Source organism: Quercus suber, unplaced genomic scaffold (assembly GCF_002906115.3).
Source record: "Quercus suber isolate HL8 unplaced genomic scaffold, Cork oak 2.0 scaffold_99, whole genome shotgun sequence".
NCBI lineage: Eukaryota > Viridiplantae > Streptophyta > Magnoliopsida > Fagales > Fagaceae > Quercus > Quercus suber.
The window spans coordinates 254,790-269,723 of NW_027069564.1; the positions used below are offsets into that span (position 1 = coordinate 254,790).

General features: G+C 35.5%; 2 protein-coding genes across 2 annotated transcripts; one reads left to right on the top strand and one right to left on the bottom strand.

Annotated features, from left to right (window-relative positions):
• Window positions 1–356: 356 nt before the first annotated feature.
• LOC112007717 (pentatricopeptide repeat-containing protein At4g15720) lies at window positions 357–2,340 on the bottom strand. The gene has a single exon (XM_024040082.2). The coding sequence runs from the start codon at window positions 2,251–2,253 to the stop codon at window positions 427–429; it is 1,827 nt and encodes a 608-aa protein (XP_023895850.1). The 5' UTR covers window positions 2,254–2,340; the 3' UTR covers window positions 357–426.
• A 10,979-nt stretch (window positions 2,341–13,319) lies between these two features.
• Window positions 13,320–14,934, top strand: LOC112007715 (protein LATERAL BRANCHING OXIDOREDUCTASE 1). Its single transcript, XM_024040081.2, has 4 exons — window positions 13,320–13,642; window positions 13,725–13,972; window positions 14,053–14,380; window positions 14,466–14,934. Exons 1-4 carry the CDS (start codon window positions 13,385–13,387, stop codon window positions 14,724–14,726), a joined length of 1,095 nt encoding a protein of 364 aa, XP_023895849.1. The 5' UTR covers window positions 13,320–13,384; the 3' UTR covers window positions 14,727–14,934.

A 14,934-nucleotide genomic window follows, 5' to 3' on the forward strand; every position in this document is an offset into this window, starting at 1 on the left:
AGTAAAATAAATAAGAAAATAAATAAAAGAAAAAAATGGGTCACTGCACAAAATTTATCTCGCATCATATAGCCTTGTAGCCAGAACCTTGACACGGACTCGCACACACGCACATCAAAGTAGATACAATGGATCAGATTGAGTTCACAATCTCTTAAACTAAGATTTTTCTGGGGAAACCGTTCTCTTGGATGCCATTTGACCAAGACTTCACAACCATTGCCTGTTCCATATCTAGTACAATTCTTATCATCTAGTTGTGAAATTTGGACAGTAGTCTACTTTTGGGAGGCTTTTCCCACTGTGTTATTGTAGGGTTTTAGAATATAACTATGATAAGAACAACAAACGAAATCTTAGTCTCAATTTTGGAGTCGAATATATAGTCATAATCATAACAATTTAAATTTTATGATTGGCTGATCATTACCAGAAATCTCTGCAAGTGCAAGATCCATTTCTAAAATGATGAAATCTGTTCACATCTCTTACAACAAAATCCCTTTCAACAATATCACTAATAAGCTTGAAAGCCTCATGACAGTCCCTACACATTCTCAAGTTCTTCATCACTCTGATTGTCACTCCTTTAGGTATGTTTATTAGTCCAAAAGCTAATGCCAATCTCTCACTGTGCAGACCCACAATTTCTTCTTTAGCCTCCTGTTCCACATCAACAAACACCAAACCCATACTTCCTCCAACATACCCTCTTTCCTTCATTCTCTCCTCCATCTCCCTCAACAAACTCATCACTTCTCTCCCCTGTGGACATGAAGCTACATCTCCAGCATAGAACACATAAGTAGAATCCTGAATCTCAACCCAACTACAACCGGGTTCCTTGTAAATTCCGGTACGCTTCATTTGAGTCCGTAGACTATGAACATTCTCCCACTCCCCAGCCAATGCATAAGCATTTGATAATGTTACATATGCACCTGCTACTTGTTGATTGGATTCTATTAGCAGCTTACTGGCTTCAACTGCAATATCTACCCTTCCATGAAGCCTACTAGCCGAAAGAAGTGTACCCCACAGCGAAGCCCCTTCATCAGACTCTACCTGGATAGATTTTGCTAATTGGTAGGCCTCATCAAGACGACCAGTTCGACCAAGCATATCAACAACACAAGTATAATGCTTGGCATCTGGCAATACCCCATGTTTCACATACATGGACTTCAAGTGTTCAAGGCCTTCTTCAATTAGCCCTGAATGACTACAAGCATGTAAAACTCCAACAAAGGTGACATCATTGGGTTTTATTCTTCTATCAATCATTTCTTTGAAGAGATTGAGAGATAGCTTCCCAAGCCCATATTTTGCAGCACCTACAATCATTGAAGTATATGAAATCACAGAAGGATTTGGAATCCTCATGAAGACATTTTCTGAATAACTAACAGACCCACATTTGGCATACATGTCCACAAGTGCACTTGCAACCACATCATTTGAATCATGGCCACGACGAATCACTGCCCCATGTGTGACTTTCCCGGAAACCAGTCTACCCAAGCTCGCACAAGCATTTATTACGCTAGCCAACATGAAATGATTTGGACGGTCCAGCATTAAGCTGCTGAATTCTCTAAAAATTTGGAGTGCATTGTGGCCTTGTGCATTTTGGGCGTACGCTGTGATCATTGAAGTCCAAGAAACAACATTCCTAGAATCCATTATGTCAAAAACCCGTCGAGCTTCATCAATCTCATTGCATTTTCCATACATATCAACAAGTGAAGAACAAATAACAAGATTAGATCGAAAACCCAATATTTCAACTTGCGCATGAATTCTTCTCCCTACTTTGACATCAGCAAGGATTGAACAAGCATTAATCACAGTCGCCAGAGTAAAATCATTGGGCATGACCGAACTTCCGGGCATTTTCCAAAAGAGCCAAAGAGCCATTTTGGGTTGACCCACATCGACATAACCTGCCATAAGCGAAGTCCACGACACGACATTTGGTTCCGGCAGTTCATCAAACACTTGGTGTGCATCCTGTAATTCTTGGAGTCTAACATAGCAGTTTATAAGATGGTTGGTGGCGAAGGTGTCGTTTAGGAAACCACACTTTAAAACGTTGGAGTGTGCTAAGGTTGCAGAAATGAAATCGTTACAATTTCGAAGCTGTTGAATGCAATGATAAGCTTTTGTATGAAAATTTGACAGTTTTGTTTGGCGGGAAAGAGATGAGGAGGTAAGGACAAAAAGGAGATTTTTGTTCAAAGACCACTTCTTCATCAGCTTCAAACGCACTCACAAACTGGTTTTGGTTTTGGTTTTGGGATCTACACTTTTATCCAAAGCAACATGAGGACATTTTGGTCCAAGGAAAAAAAAAAAAAAAAAAAAAATCTTCTTTGTTTTTTGGAAGGAAAAAAAAAAAAGAAAGATTATAAATAGATTATATTAGACAAAGCGGATTCTATTAGCTCAACTAATAAAGGCTTTGACGGTTGAATAAGAGATCTGAGATTTAATTTTCACCTACACCAAAAATCGATTGGTATCTTGATCTGATGATAACAGTTATCATCATGAGCAGACACTATAAATTGAAACTTTCTAGGGAAAAAAAAAAGATTAGACAAACTTTTTAGACATGGTTAGAAAAACCCAGCAGATTTAACCAGGAATATCTTCTTCTCCAAATGCACATTATAGTAGGCCCGTGAAGTTGAACAACATATTGTGAGTCTACTTTATATATTTTAAAGTTGGTTTCAAATTAAATTGTATAGTTTCATATGATTTAAATTAAACAAAATTTTAAGATTTAAAAAAAAAATTATGATCGTTACAAATTAAATTTTATAGTTTCTTAGTTTCGAATCAAACCCTAGAATTTAAATTATGAACTTTTCTTGTTTGGTTTAGGGGTTTGATTTGCGGGTTTAATTAGAGATTTAAATTGATATAATTTGAAACGTTTAAGATTTGACTTGAAACTAATGGAACTATAAGGTGTAACTTATAACATTCTTAAATCTTAAGCTTCATGGTTTATTTTTAAAATATAGAGTTTTATTTGAAACCATTTATAAAATATAATTTACCTTTTTCAATAGTGTAAATATTATAGAAAGTTAGGAAAGTTTATTTATTTATTTATTAAAAGGTGGGTGAGGAGAATTGAGTCCTAGTTGAATCCCACTAGTTGGGACAATCAGGCCAATAAGTTATTGGCAAAGTTAGGACAATGCTGGTACATACGAATTGTTTGCATAGCAATTGATTTTGATAATACATAATTGTAATTGTGATACACACAATGCAGGGAACAATACCCATGAGTGGGCCTTCCTTAAAAGTATAATGGTGAAGATGGGATTTCTTGAAATTTGGATAGAATGAGTGATGTGTTGTGTCTCCACCTCTTCTTTTTTTGTTAAAATTAATGGTAAAGCTTATGGTAATATCATTCATTCTAGAGGGCTTTGACAAGAAGACCTCCTATCTCCTTATTTGTTTCTCTTATGCGCAGAAGGGTTCACTTCCTTACTGGCAAAGGCGGAGATGGAGAACTGGATCCATGGGGTGTCTATTTGCAGAAGAGCACCTATTATTACTCACCTCTTGTTTACAAACGACTCTCTATTATTCTGCCAATACAATCAAGAAGAGGTTCAAGTGATCATGGATACATTGCAGTTGTATGCTAAGGCTTCCGGTTAGTGCATCAATATGGAGAAATCATCAATATACTTTAGTAGTAACACAAAGGTGGAACAAGGGGAATGGATAAAACATAATTTGGGTGTTAAGGAGGTGGATAGATTTGAGTCATACTTGGGACTTCCAATACTGATTGGATGCTCAAAATACCAAACTTTCTCTTTTCTCAAAGATAGAGTTTGGAAAAAGCTGCAATGGTGGAAAGGAAAACTATTATCAAGAGCGGGCAAGGAGGTGCTCATAAAAGTCGTTGCACAATCAATACCAACCTATACAATGGGGGTATTTCAATTGCCGGTAAAGCTTTGCAATGAACTCAACGCTATGTGCGCAAGATTTTGGTGGGGACAAGTTGGCAATGAAAGGAAGGTTCATTGGAGGAGTTGGGATATGCTGTCTACACCCAAAAAAGAGGGGGGAATGGGTTTCCGCAATATTCGAAGCTTCAATTTAGCAATGCTATCCAAGCAAGGATGGAGGTTGATGCAAGGAAAAGACTCATTACTATTTAGATGCTTCAAAGCGAAATGTTTTTGATGAGAATGCAAAATGTCATATTTTTATCCCTTAATGTTTTGTCTTTTATATTTATTTGGTGCCTAAATGTACTCATTATTCTTATATTTTGATTTAGGATGCAAATGGAGGCATTAAGTGCAAAACGTAGTTAATTGGGTGATTTTGTACAGCTTTGACATTGCTTCGTAATCTGGGCATAACTCTCTCATCAGAGCTCTGATTGAGATGATTCAAGATGCTATGGAACGCCAAGACAAAGCTCTACAACTTTCATGTTTTGAGTTTTGAGAGATACGGGACACATCAAGGTCGAAATCGGGCTTGAAGTTGCTGCACCTGCACTGTTGACGTTCTGGAATGTTCCTTTGCTTGAAATTCTAATATGCAGATCTAATGTGGTTTATTTTTGAAAGGTTCTAGATGTGATGCACGAAATTTCTAGCTGAAAAACACCGCTTTCCTAGTTATATTAGGACTTTGTTTTATTTTTAATATTTTTCCTTAATTAGTCAGATTTTGATGTTATTATTTAGAATATTTTTAGGAGATTTTGTAGGCTTGGGAAAGGGGGAATTAACATGTAAAAGGGGAGGAGAAATCAGAATTAGACACACACACGCCTCTCTCTCCCCTCTTCTCTAATTTTCTCCTTTGTGTTTTCTATCATGGCTCTGTGTGGCTAAAACTTTTATTCTTGATTGAAGGAAACTGAAGCCTTGGAATCAATAAAACTATGAGATCTAATTTGTTTCTATTGTTCAATTTATGCTTTGAATATCAGATGTTCTTTTGTGCCTATTTTCATGATTGTCTCGTTTAATTACTAGGAGGCCTACTAGTTTATTATTCGTTTCAATCTATTGCTAGGTTAGATATCAAATCCGTAATTGTTTGATCTCTCTAACTTGTAAAGTAACAAAGATTTAATGATTTGCTGCGTCAGAAATGATTAGATCTTAGGAAGAACGCTCGACTAAATTAAATGCAACCGCTTGTGTTTGTGTTGTTTAGCTTCATCGATCTCTCTAGTTTTTAAGGCTGCTACTAAATTAAACTTTTAGCGCTTGTCTTGGGTTGTTTAGTGGTTAGGGTTAATTATATCGTTTATTTTCTAATTAACTGCAACTAAGGAGAGATAGGAAAATAGTTCCAACGATGTATATTCAAAGTGTAAATTGATATATACTTGCATCGATGATCAGTTGTAAAATTCCGATGGTGGATGTTGACTTGGACTAAGGTTTGTTCTCTTGATTGATTTTGATACTTTAATTTGAATTGTTCCTTAGTTGTTTTTCTTAAAATTGTTTTCATTATACTCAAACCCCCCCTTCCTTGTTCACATAGCATAAAACTAGGCTAGATACTCTCTGTGGGAACGATCCTTACTTGCATTACTACATATATTTTTAGGAGTATAGGTTTTATTTTTGGTTGCCTATGACAGCACACCAGTTTTCCAAGATGCGGCTTTTTGGATGTGGTGGAAGTACCAAACAACTCCTATGTTTGGAAGAGTATTTTGGCGGCCCAATGAATTTTAGAGAGAGGTCATTGCTGAAGGGTTGGAGATGGATCGGCAATTCGGGTTACCAAAGATAGATGGATCCCAAAGCACCAGACGAATAAAGTGATTCATACTTTTCCAGATGAGGAGTGGGAATGGAGAGTGATAGAACTAATTGATTGGTTTGCCCGTACTTGGGATAGCCAACTTATTGGGGAGAAGTTTCACCGGGATGATGCAGCAGCTATACTCTGAATTCCACTAAGTCGGAGACATATCCAGGACTCTATATACTAGATACACAATAGGGAGGGGGAGTATACAGTCAAATCTGGGTACCAAATTGCCAGGTAGATTGTGAAGGAGGAAAATATGCAGGGGGAATGTTCCAACACAGTATGGGTGATTCGGTGTGGAGTACTCTATGGAAGCTTCATATTCCAAACAAACTCAAGGTATTTGGTTGGCGTGTTTGTCATGATATCTTACCCACCCATGAAAATTTGGCACGCAAAACCATTATCGAGGATTGGACATGTGAACTTTGTACAAGAGGAGCTGAATCTGCATTGGATGTGCTGTGGGAATGTAGTGTGGCCTAGGAAGTGTGGGTAGGGAGTATTAGGAAGTTGCAGAAGGGAACCTATGAAGTGCGTGATATTAGATAGCTAGGAGGAGATGATACACAAGCTAACATCAGAAGAGCTCGAGCTATTCTTTTTACAAGCATGGTTAATATGGTCTCAGCGGAATATGGTTATACATGGAGGGAATTTGTAGGACCCATCTCGGCTTGTTCAGAGAGCTATAGACTTCTTGAAGGAATACAGGGAAGCCCAGGTTCAGGTTGGAGGTCCCAACAAGTGTCCCGAGAGTCTCGAGGTGGCACCCACCAGCAGGTAATGGCTTCAAGCTAAACTTCGATGCCGCTATATTCTAGGATATACATGCGTTAGGGTTCGGAGCCATTATACGAAACGAATCGGGGGAGGTAATGGCTTCCATTTCAGCTATAAGGTCTAGCGGTGGTTGACAGTGAGGAGGCCGAAGTGCTTGCTTGCAGGAAAGCCCTGGAGTTTGTAGTGGACTTGGGGTTCTACAGTTTGATCATTGAGGGGGATAACAACACTGTAATGAACTCCATCACCTCCATCTCCAAGGCACGAGCTAACTATTCCAGTCTGGGTCATTTGTATGAAGACATTGGCTGCATTATTTCAGGTTTACAGGAAGTGTCCATCAGTTGTGTGAGTTGCTCAGCTAATTCTGCGGCATATTCTTTAGCTAGATATGCAAGAAGTATTGAGGATGAGGTTGTTTGGTTGGAGGATATTCCTCCACCAGCAATACAAGCATTGTATGATGATTCTCAGTTTACTTAAATAAAATTCAGGCTCGCTTTCAAAAAAAAACTACACTATTAGTCCTTGAAGTTTACCCTGTGAGCGCAATTGGTCCCTCAAGTTTCAAGTGAGCATTATTGATCCTTAAAGTTTAAAAAATGAGTGGAACTAGTTCTTCGACTAACTTCTGTTAAAAATATTGCTTATGTTGCTAACGGAAAAGTGACGTGGCATTTATAATTTTACTGCAGGCACTTATAAACTACGTGGCAACTTAAGTGTCCTATGCCATATCATCTATTTAATTATAAAGTTACCATGTCATCTTTAATTGGATTTTATTTATTCTTATGCCAAAAAAAAAAAAAGATAGGGTTGGTTTTGGCCCCTCAATCTCTCCTTCCCTATTTTCCCTTTCTTCGCTTCACTGTTTTCTAGTTTTCTAATCAAGTGGCCGGACCACCTCAAAGCCAACAATAATTTACTGGAAACTCTCTTAACAAAAATCCAGATATGAGTTGAAAAGAACAGCCTTTGAGGATACAAAGTCTTTTACGTAACTCTCTTTCTAATCTAAATTGATTGGCCACAAATCCTCTATTGTTAACGAGATTAGTCTAGTGTCAAGAGCAAGAAACCAACAAATATTTTGAGAGCAACAAAAGTGATAGGCAACAAGGATTCCCACAATGACTACCATTGGTTCATTGCAGAGAAAGAAAAAGGACCAATTTTTTTTCAATTTTTTTTAAGGAAAATAAAACTTGAATATAATACTTCAAACATTTGAACATTTATAATGAAACAAATTTAAATATTTTTTCATGCTATTTATGGATCCTTTGGAAACAAATCTGAACAAAGAAACATAAAGATCTTTAGGAGATAAGCAGTCGATGGACATTCATGGAGAATGGTGAAGGATAGAGCTTGTGTTGGCTGTTGCGGTGGCAACGAAGGTCATTTGGAGGAGTCGATACGGTAGAGGAAGAGTGGTGATGATAGTGATGGCAACTGCAACCACAATGGTTGGGAGAATGGCAAGAAAGGAAGATGAAGTGCTTAGGTCACAGGAAGATACTGGAGAGTCTAATATTTTTTTTCACAAAATAAAAAAATATAATGACTCATATGCCACTCATCAGTTTGTAAAAGCACTTGTAATAAACTGTAAAAGATGTACCAGTTGTAAATAATTTTGTAATTTTTTATTGAAAATGTCACATCATTAAAAAAATGACAACTCAGTATTCCATTAACCACATAAGCAATACTTCTAACTGAAGTTAACCAAAGGACTAGTACCACACATTTTTAAAACTTGAGGGACTAATAGCGCTCGCTTGAAACTTGAGGGACTAATTGCACTCACAGGGTAAACTTTAGGGACCAATAGTATAGTTTTGCCTTTTTTTTTTTTCATACTTCTCTTATTTAACAGAAAGTTATTTATCTCAAAAAAAAAATAATATATCTCTTTTATTTTAATATTTTGTGTATAAATATAAAATTTGAAAATTATAATAGTTATTATTAAAAACTTGTTATGATTATATTTGTATGTGAAATATTAATTGATAATTATGGTAGTTATTAATAGACATTTATTATGATTGTATTTTTATATGGAGCTATTAAATAGTATATAATTATGATAATTATTAATAGACAATTATTATGATTGTGTTTGTATATGAAATTATGTACTTTCTATTTATTCCATTCCTTTTGTTAGGTTAGAAAATTTTATTTTTTTAGGGAACATTATTTAATACATTGTCTTTTACATAAAAATGTACAATTTTTCCAAAATTACTATCTTAATTTAAAGAGAAGTGCTACGTTCACAACATTTTGATAACAAATTCTAGTTGACAAGTTGTTATAGGTTTTTAATTTGAATCTACCACTAAAATTGCTTTATTGCCTATTAATAACAGCAAGTAATAACTTGACACATAAAATTTGTTGTGAAAATGTTATAGATATAACATTTCTCTAATTTAAATGATAGTGGAACAAGTATTGTTGTTGTTGTTGTTGTTGTTGTTTTTTTTTTTTTTTTTTTTTTTTAAATTTTTTTAAGTGGAGGGTATGTTAGGAAATTTATTTATTGACTTTTCAAAGAGGATTTTTATTTATTTATTTTAAATACAAGATAAAAATCTTACTCTAACCTAATTTAAGTATATATGTGTGTAAAACTTCTTCTTGGAGACTTGAACCCTGGCTCTTCTTGTCTCATATAATCCACAAGTACTTATACTTGTGGAGTAACCATCACATCAAGAGTGTGCGATGGTAAAAAGAACTTTGTTTTAAGACACCTCAAAATGAAATCAACAACTAACATTTTGGGATAGACGGAATATCATTTAAAAAAATATATAATGTGGCCAGATTCTAATTTAGAGTTTAAATTTATATAGAATAGTATTCAAACTCAATTAAAAATATATATTAGAACGTTGATGCGTAAAATGGTACAGTTTCAAAAATTACGTGTTAAAATATAATTAATGAGTTGAACCAAAACTCTACAAACTCCATCTACATGCAAGTAGTGACAGAATCGAGATGTCAGTTTCATGAAAGTAACACTCGAAGTGTCCAAGTACTCTACAAACTCCATTTGCATGAGAGTAGTACGTGGCTACAAGATCACATGCTTATCCCTCCAAGAATTGGCTAGAAAAAGACTTTCAGGGAGCAGCTTTAGTTTAGGGACAAGCCTTTAGAGTCACAAAAAGACATTCCACTCTTGCTCTCATTTGTAGTCATGTCTCATTGTAATCCCTTTCCTATTTCTTTTATCTTTTCTCCTTCGTATTTCATCAATTTTAATACTTTCCAAAATTATTAATCCAAATATTTATGTTCAAATTGTCAAAAGCTTCAAGTAAGTACCGGTTATTTAGAGCATCCATGGATCCATAAATTTAGCAATTTGGTACGATAAAAAAATTACTTTATCTATTTTACTATTTTTTTAATAAAACACCCAACATAAGTGATTTTATTTTAACTTTCAATACAATAAAATAATATAAATAACATAATAAAATAATATATTTACAAAAATAAACAATTTATTTATTTATTATTTTTTTCTCTGTTCTTCACTATCTCTCTTTCTCCCTTTTTTCAATCTACAGTCACTCACGCTGTCGCTGCCCCTGCCCCTGCTGCCACCACCACCACCACCACCACCATAAGTGTGAAACTTTTTCAAGCACTCACAGCACCACTACTACCACCACCACCACAAGTGTGAAACTCCTATGGGAAGAATAACCAAAAAGCTAGCAAAAACACAAACCCATGATAATCTGACCTAGTGTGAACACAAAAAAAAAAATATATATATATATATATATATTTAAAACATTTAAGCTATAGTGCACAGCCAAAGATAGTTGTTCTTTGTAGCTGAGACGCAAAAAATTATTACTTTATCTCCACCAATGCAGCCCCAATTTTGTAGTTTGTGGTGCTAAAAATAGCAATTTAGTTTTTTAACACCACCAATACTAATGCTCTAATCACTCTTTATCGTTTATTATTTTAATTTAATTAATTTCCCATATGTGTTACTTTGAATACAAAGTTAATTTGCTTTTCTCATTGTTTGCTTTTGAACACAAAGTTAATTTCCCACATTTGTTAATTTGCTTTTTATATCCATTTTTATATGTTCATTTTCTTAAATATTGATTTATTATTTCCTGGGTTCAGTAATGGTAACCGCCAACAATTTTTTATAGAGATTTTCCATCACTTTTCCACTCATATATATTTCTTACAGAGAACTGACTTAGTTGATAAGCAGGTCCATCTTTAACTTGTATGTTTGGTGGGGTGGGTTTGGGATAACAATATTTAGAGGATACCTTAGGCTTAGAGTTCCTTATTTTGGATATTTTTGTTCGTAGGGTTGCAAATTGTTATTGAATATGATCTAATTTTGATCAATTCATATTGTGTGAATGTTTTATAAAATTTCATTAGATTTCTATTCTTTGTTGAGAGCTAGCACTTCATTTTTTGATGAGCTCCTATCTTGTTTGATTGAAAATTTTATCCTTAAAATGTGGGGGGTGGGGGGGACTTCATGTGGAACAAATAAAGGTGTACATGTAGATTTGCTATTATTTGGTGTTTTGTTTGGTCTTATCTGGTCCCTTTACACTTTCTATTTTACTTTAGCTGGTCACCTACTGTTTTAAGACATTGATTTGTGTAATTTTTTTGTTCAAATATTTAGTTCAAAATTAGTAACTCCATCATTTGTTGCTGCAGATTTTGGTGGGGGAAGCAATTATCCAAGTATTTCCTCCATAGATTTTTATGGCTTCAAACGATGGGTGTTATTCATAAACAATTTGTTCTTGTTGGATAGTCCAATTATTGGTGTTTTCTGATAGCATGCTTTATATCCTTTGTCTTGGCAAAAAAAGCCCAACAAACTGATAAAGTTGTAAAAGACCACTGAGAGAGAGAAAAGGTTGTGTGGTCCACCTTCATTCAAGCCCATTCCCCTTTTTTTGGTCAGACACTTGTCATTAAAATTTAGAAGGCTTTGGGGGGACTATGTATCAACCCCTCTACTTTCTTTTTGCTATTTAGAAGTTAGAACTACAAATAATGTATTGGTCCAATGGGAACAGACTTTTGGGACCTCAAAATTTTTTCCCCTTTAATATTAATTGACATTAGATCATTTGGGTGGGAATGATCATTTTGGATCATATATACATATGTGCATATAAATTGTTCAGTTTATACAACTTCTATATGCAATGCTAGGTAGCTCACAGGTTGAGCATGGTGAATATTAGACAGTACAAAACTGCACTGCCTAGTGCTGCACAAAATTTAGTTGCCTTGGAATCTCACTAACACATTTTTCATTGTTGCACTTCACTTTTCTAAAAAAAAAAATGATCTTTTGCTTTCTAAGATTCTCAAGTACGATTTTTCTACTTCTTCTTTGGGGACAATTTTTACTCTATCCTTCTCACCATGGATCATATATACATATGTGCATATAAATTGTTCAGTTTATACAACTTTCAATGCAATGCTAGGTAGCTCACAGGTTGAGCATGGTGAATATTAGACAGTACAAAATTGCACTGCCTAGTGCTGCACAAAATTTAGTTGCCTTGGAATCTCACTAACACATTTTTCATTGTTGCACTTCACTTTTCTAAAAAGAATATGATCTTTTGCTTTCTAAGATTCTCAAGTACGATTTTTCTACTTCTTCTTTGGGGATAAGATTTTTATTCTGTCCTCCTTAGCACAAAGCAGTTAACTTTATGGGAGAAGCCACATGGCACATGAACCAAAAGATGATTTCATTTCCACCACGTAAGTTTCTGGGTTAATATCTAAAACCTCTTTTGGAATCAATTATTGCTTGATTTGTGTCTCAACATTTTCCTTACTGATTCAGCCATTTAAGTAAGTTCCAAAACTTGTACCTAACTGGGAAAAGCTATTAAGCTTTAAGATGTAACTCATATTTACTAAACCAAAATGTTTTGAGAACTCCATAACGTTTTCTTGGGGGTGACACAATCTTCCCAAACATGACTAAGTAGGGGTCTCTGCTAGCACTAAAGATTGAGTGGGTGCTTTTCTTATTTCATGCTTTCCAAAAAGGATCTTGGAACATACATAATAGAGGGGCTTAGAAAGCATGGAGCCTTAAATAAGAGCTAGTATGGACAAAGGGAACAACAACACTAGATTTGGTCTGCGGAAATGGAGACATCTACTACTTGCACAATTTGAGAATGGCCCCAACTTACAACCACTCGCATAAGTCTGCCACAAGAGACAATCAGTACCAGTACTATTAGATTCCATGATCTTAAAGCACACATATATGTATGTATGTATAATGTTTTCATACAAATGATGATATCATACATAAAAGGACACCCCCTCCTCCCCCCAATAAAAAACAAGCGATGCAGTAAGAGCCAAGAGGTAACTTATGTGTATCATTTGGTTGATTTAGTGGCCTTGTTTGTGCTCCAATTGCAACCAGACATCTAGTCGGTATATGTAAGGGGTTACATGTATGACTCAATTAATGTTACGAGCAAAAATGAGATTTTAAAATATGTACCTCAATTTTATAAAATGCATAATGTGGGTCCCCAAAGAATTAGATACAAAATTTATATTAAAAAAAAAAAAAAGCCCAACAAAGTGCTTAGATTTGTATTTTCCTTCCTCTATAAATAGAGATTTGTGTAAGAGTAGAGTTACCAAGTAAAACCTCTTTGCATTCACTTACTTCCTAAGTTCTATTCCTATGGCCCCAGTACCCCTTTCTCCAGTCAAGGTTGGGCACATTGATGATGTCCAAGAACTAAGAAACGCTAAGCCAACTACAATTCCAGAAAGATTTGTAAGGGACATGACAGAGCGGCCAACACTAGCCACAGCTCTATCATCAACTAGTGACATTCCAGTTATTGATTTCTCCAAGATTATAAAAGGAGACAAAGATGAAGTCCATAGTGAAATTTTGAAGCTTGGAATAGCTTGTGAGGAGTGGGGATTCTTTCAGGTACACAACTTGCGTTATCTTAATGTTAGTGTTAAAAATGGCCATTTTACAGTGTAAGCTAATACTTTGTTATTTTGTTAAGGTAATCAACCATGACATTGAGCTTAGTTTGCTTGAGAGCATAGAGAAGCTGGCCAAGGAATTCTTCATGCTACCTCTGGAAGAGAAACAAAAATACCCAATGATACCAGGGACTCTTCAAGGTTATGGGCAGGCATTTGTGTTCTCAGAGGACCAAAAGCTGGATTGGTGCAACATGTTTGCTCTTGGGGTTGAGCCCCACTACATAAGGAACCCCAACTTATGGCCAACAAAGCCAGCCAAGTTCAGGTAAAAGTTGTTGCATACCTTTTTCTAATCATTTCCAATATTTTTGATTAATTACTGAAACTCATATTTTGTGTCTGCAGTGAAACTGTAGAGCTTTACTCAAAAGAAGTGAGGGCACTCTGCAATAATCTGTTGAAATATATAGCCATGAGCCTAGGATTGAGACAACAAGCCTTTGAAGAGATGTTTGGGGTGGCTGTGCAGGCCATAAGGATGAACTACTACCCAGCATGTTCAAGGCCTGACCTTGTTTTAGGTCTAAGCCCACATTCAGATGGAAGTGCCCTCACAGTGCTGCAGCAAGGAAAGGGCAGTTCAGTAGGACTGCAAATCCTTAAAGATAACACATGGGTGCCTGTTCAGCCTATACCAAATGCTCTAGTAATCAACATTGGTGACACAATAGAAGTAAGAGATCTAAAATCTTATGTGTATCTTCTGTGTCAAAATCAATATCTCAACGGGGGTCTTTCTAAATTTTAAAAATTTTCAGGTTCTTTCAAATGGTAAATACAAGAGTGTGGAGCACAGAGCAGTGACTCATAAGGAGAAAGACAGACTCTCACTTGTCACATTTTATGCTCCTAGCTATGAAATAGAGCTTGGTCCAATGCCAGAATTTGTTGATGAAAGCAACCCATGCAAGTATAGAAGGTACAATCATGGAGAGTACAGCAAACACTATGTAACAAGCAAGTTACAAGGTAAAAAAACCCTGGATTTTGCCAAGATTCACACAAAGATCTCGAACTAGGAAGGCCCACTTAGCCCCCATTATTAAACTTTGTATAAAGGGTACAATATGATTAAGTTTCAGTTCCCTATAACTGGTAGAAAAATATAGACCAAAACACTAGTTAATGGTATTCTATATCAAAATCAGTGTGGATCATTGGACTGCAATGTTCATGTGTATCTCCTTTCTATATTAGCCGTTAATTAATGGAATCTTTTCTTTTCAA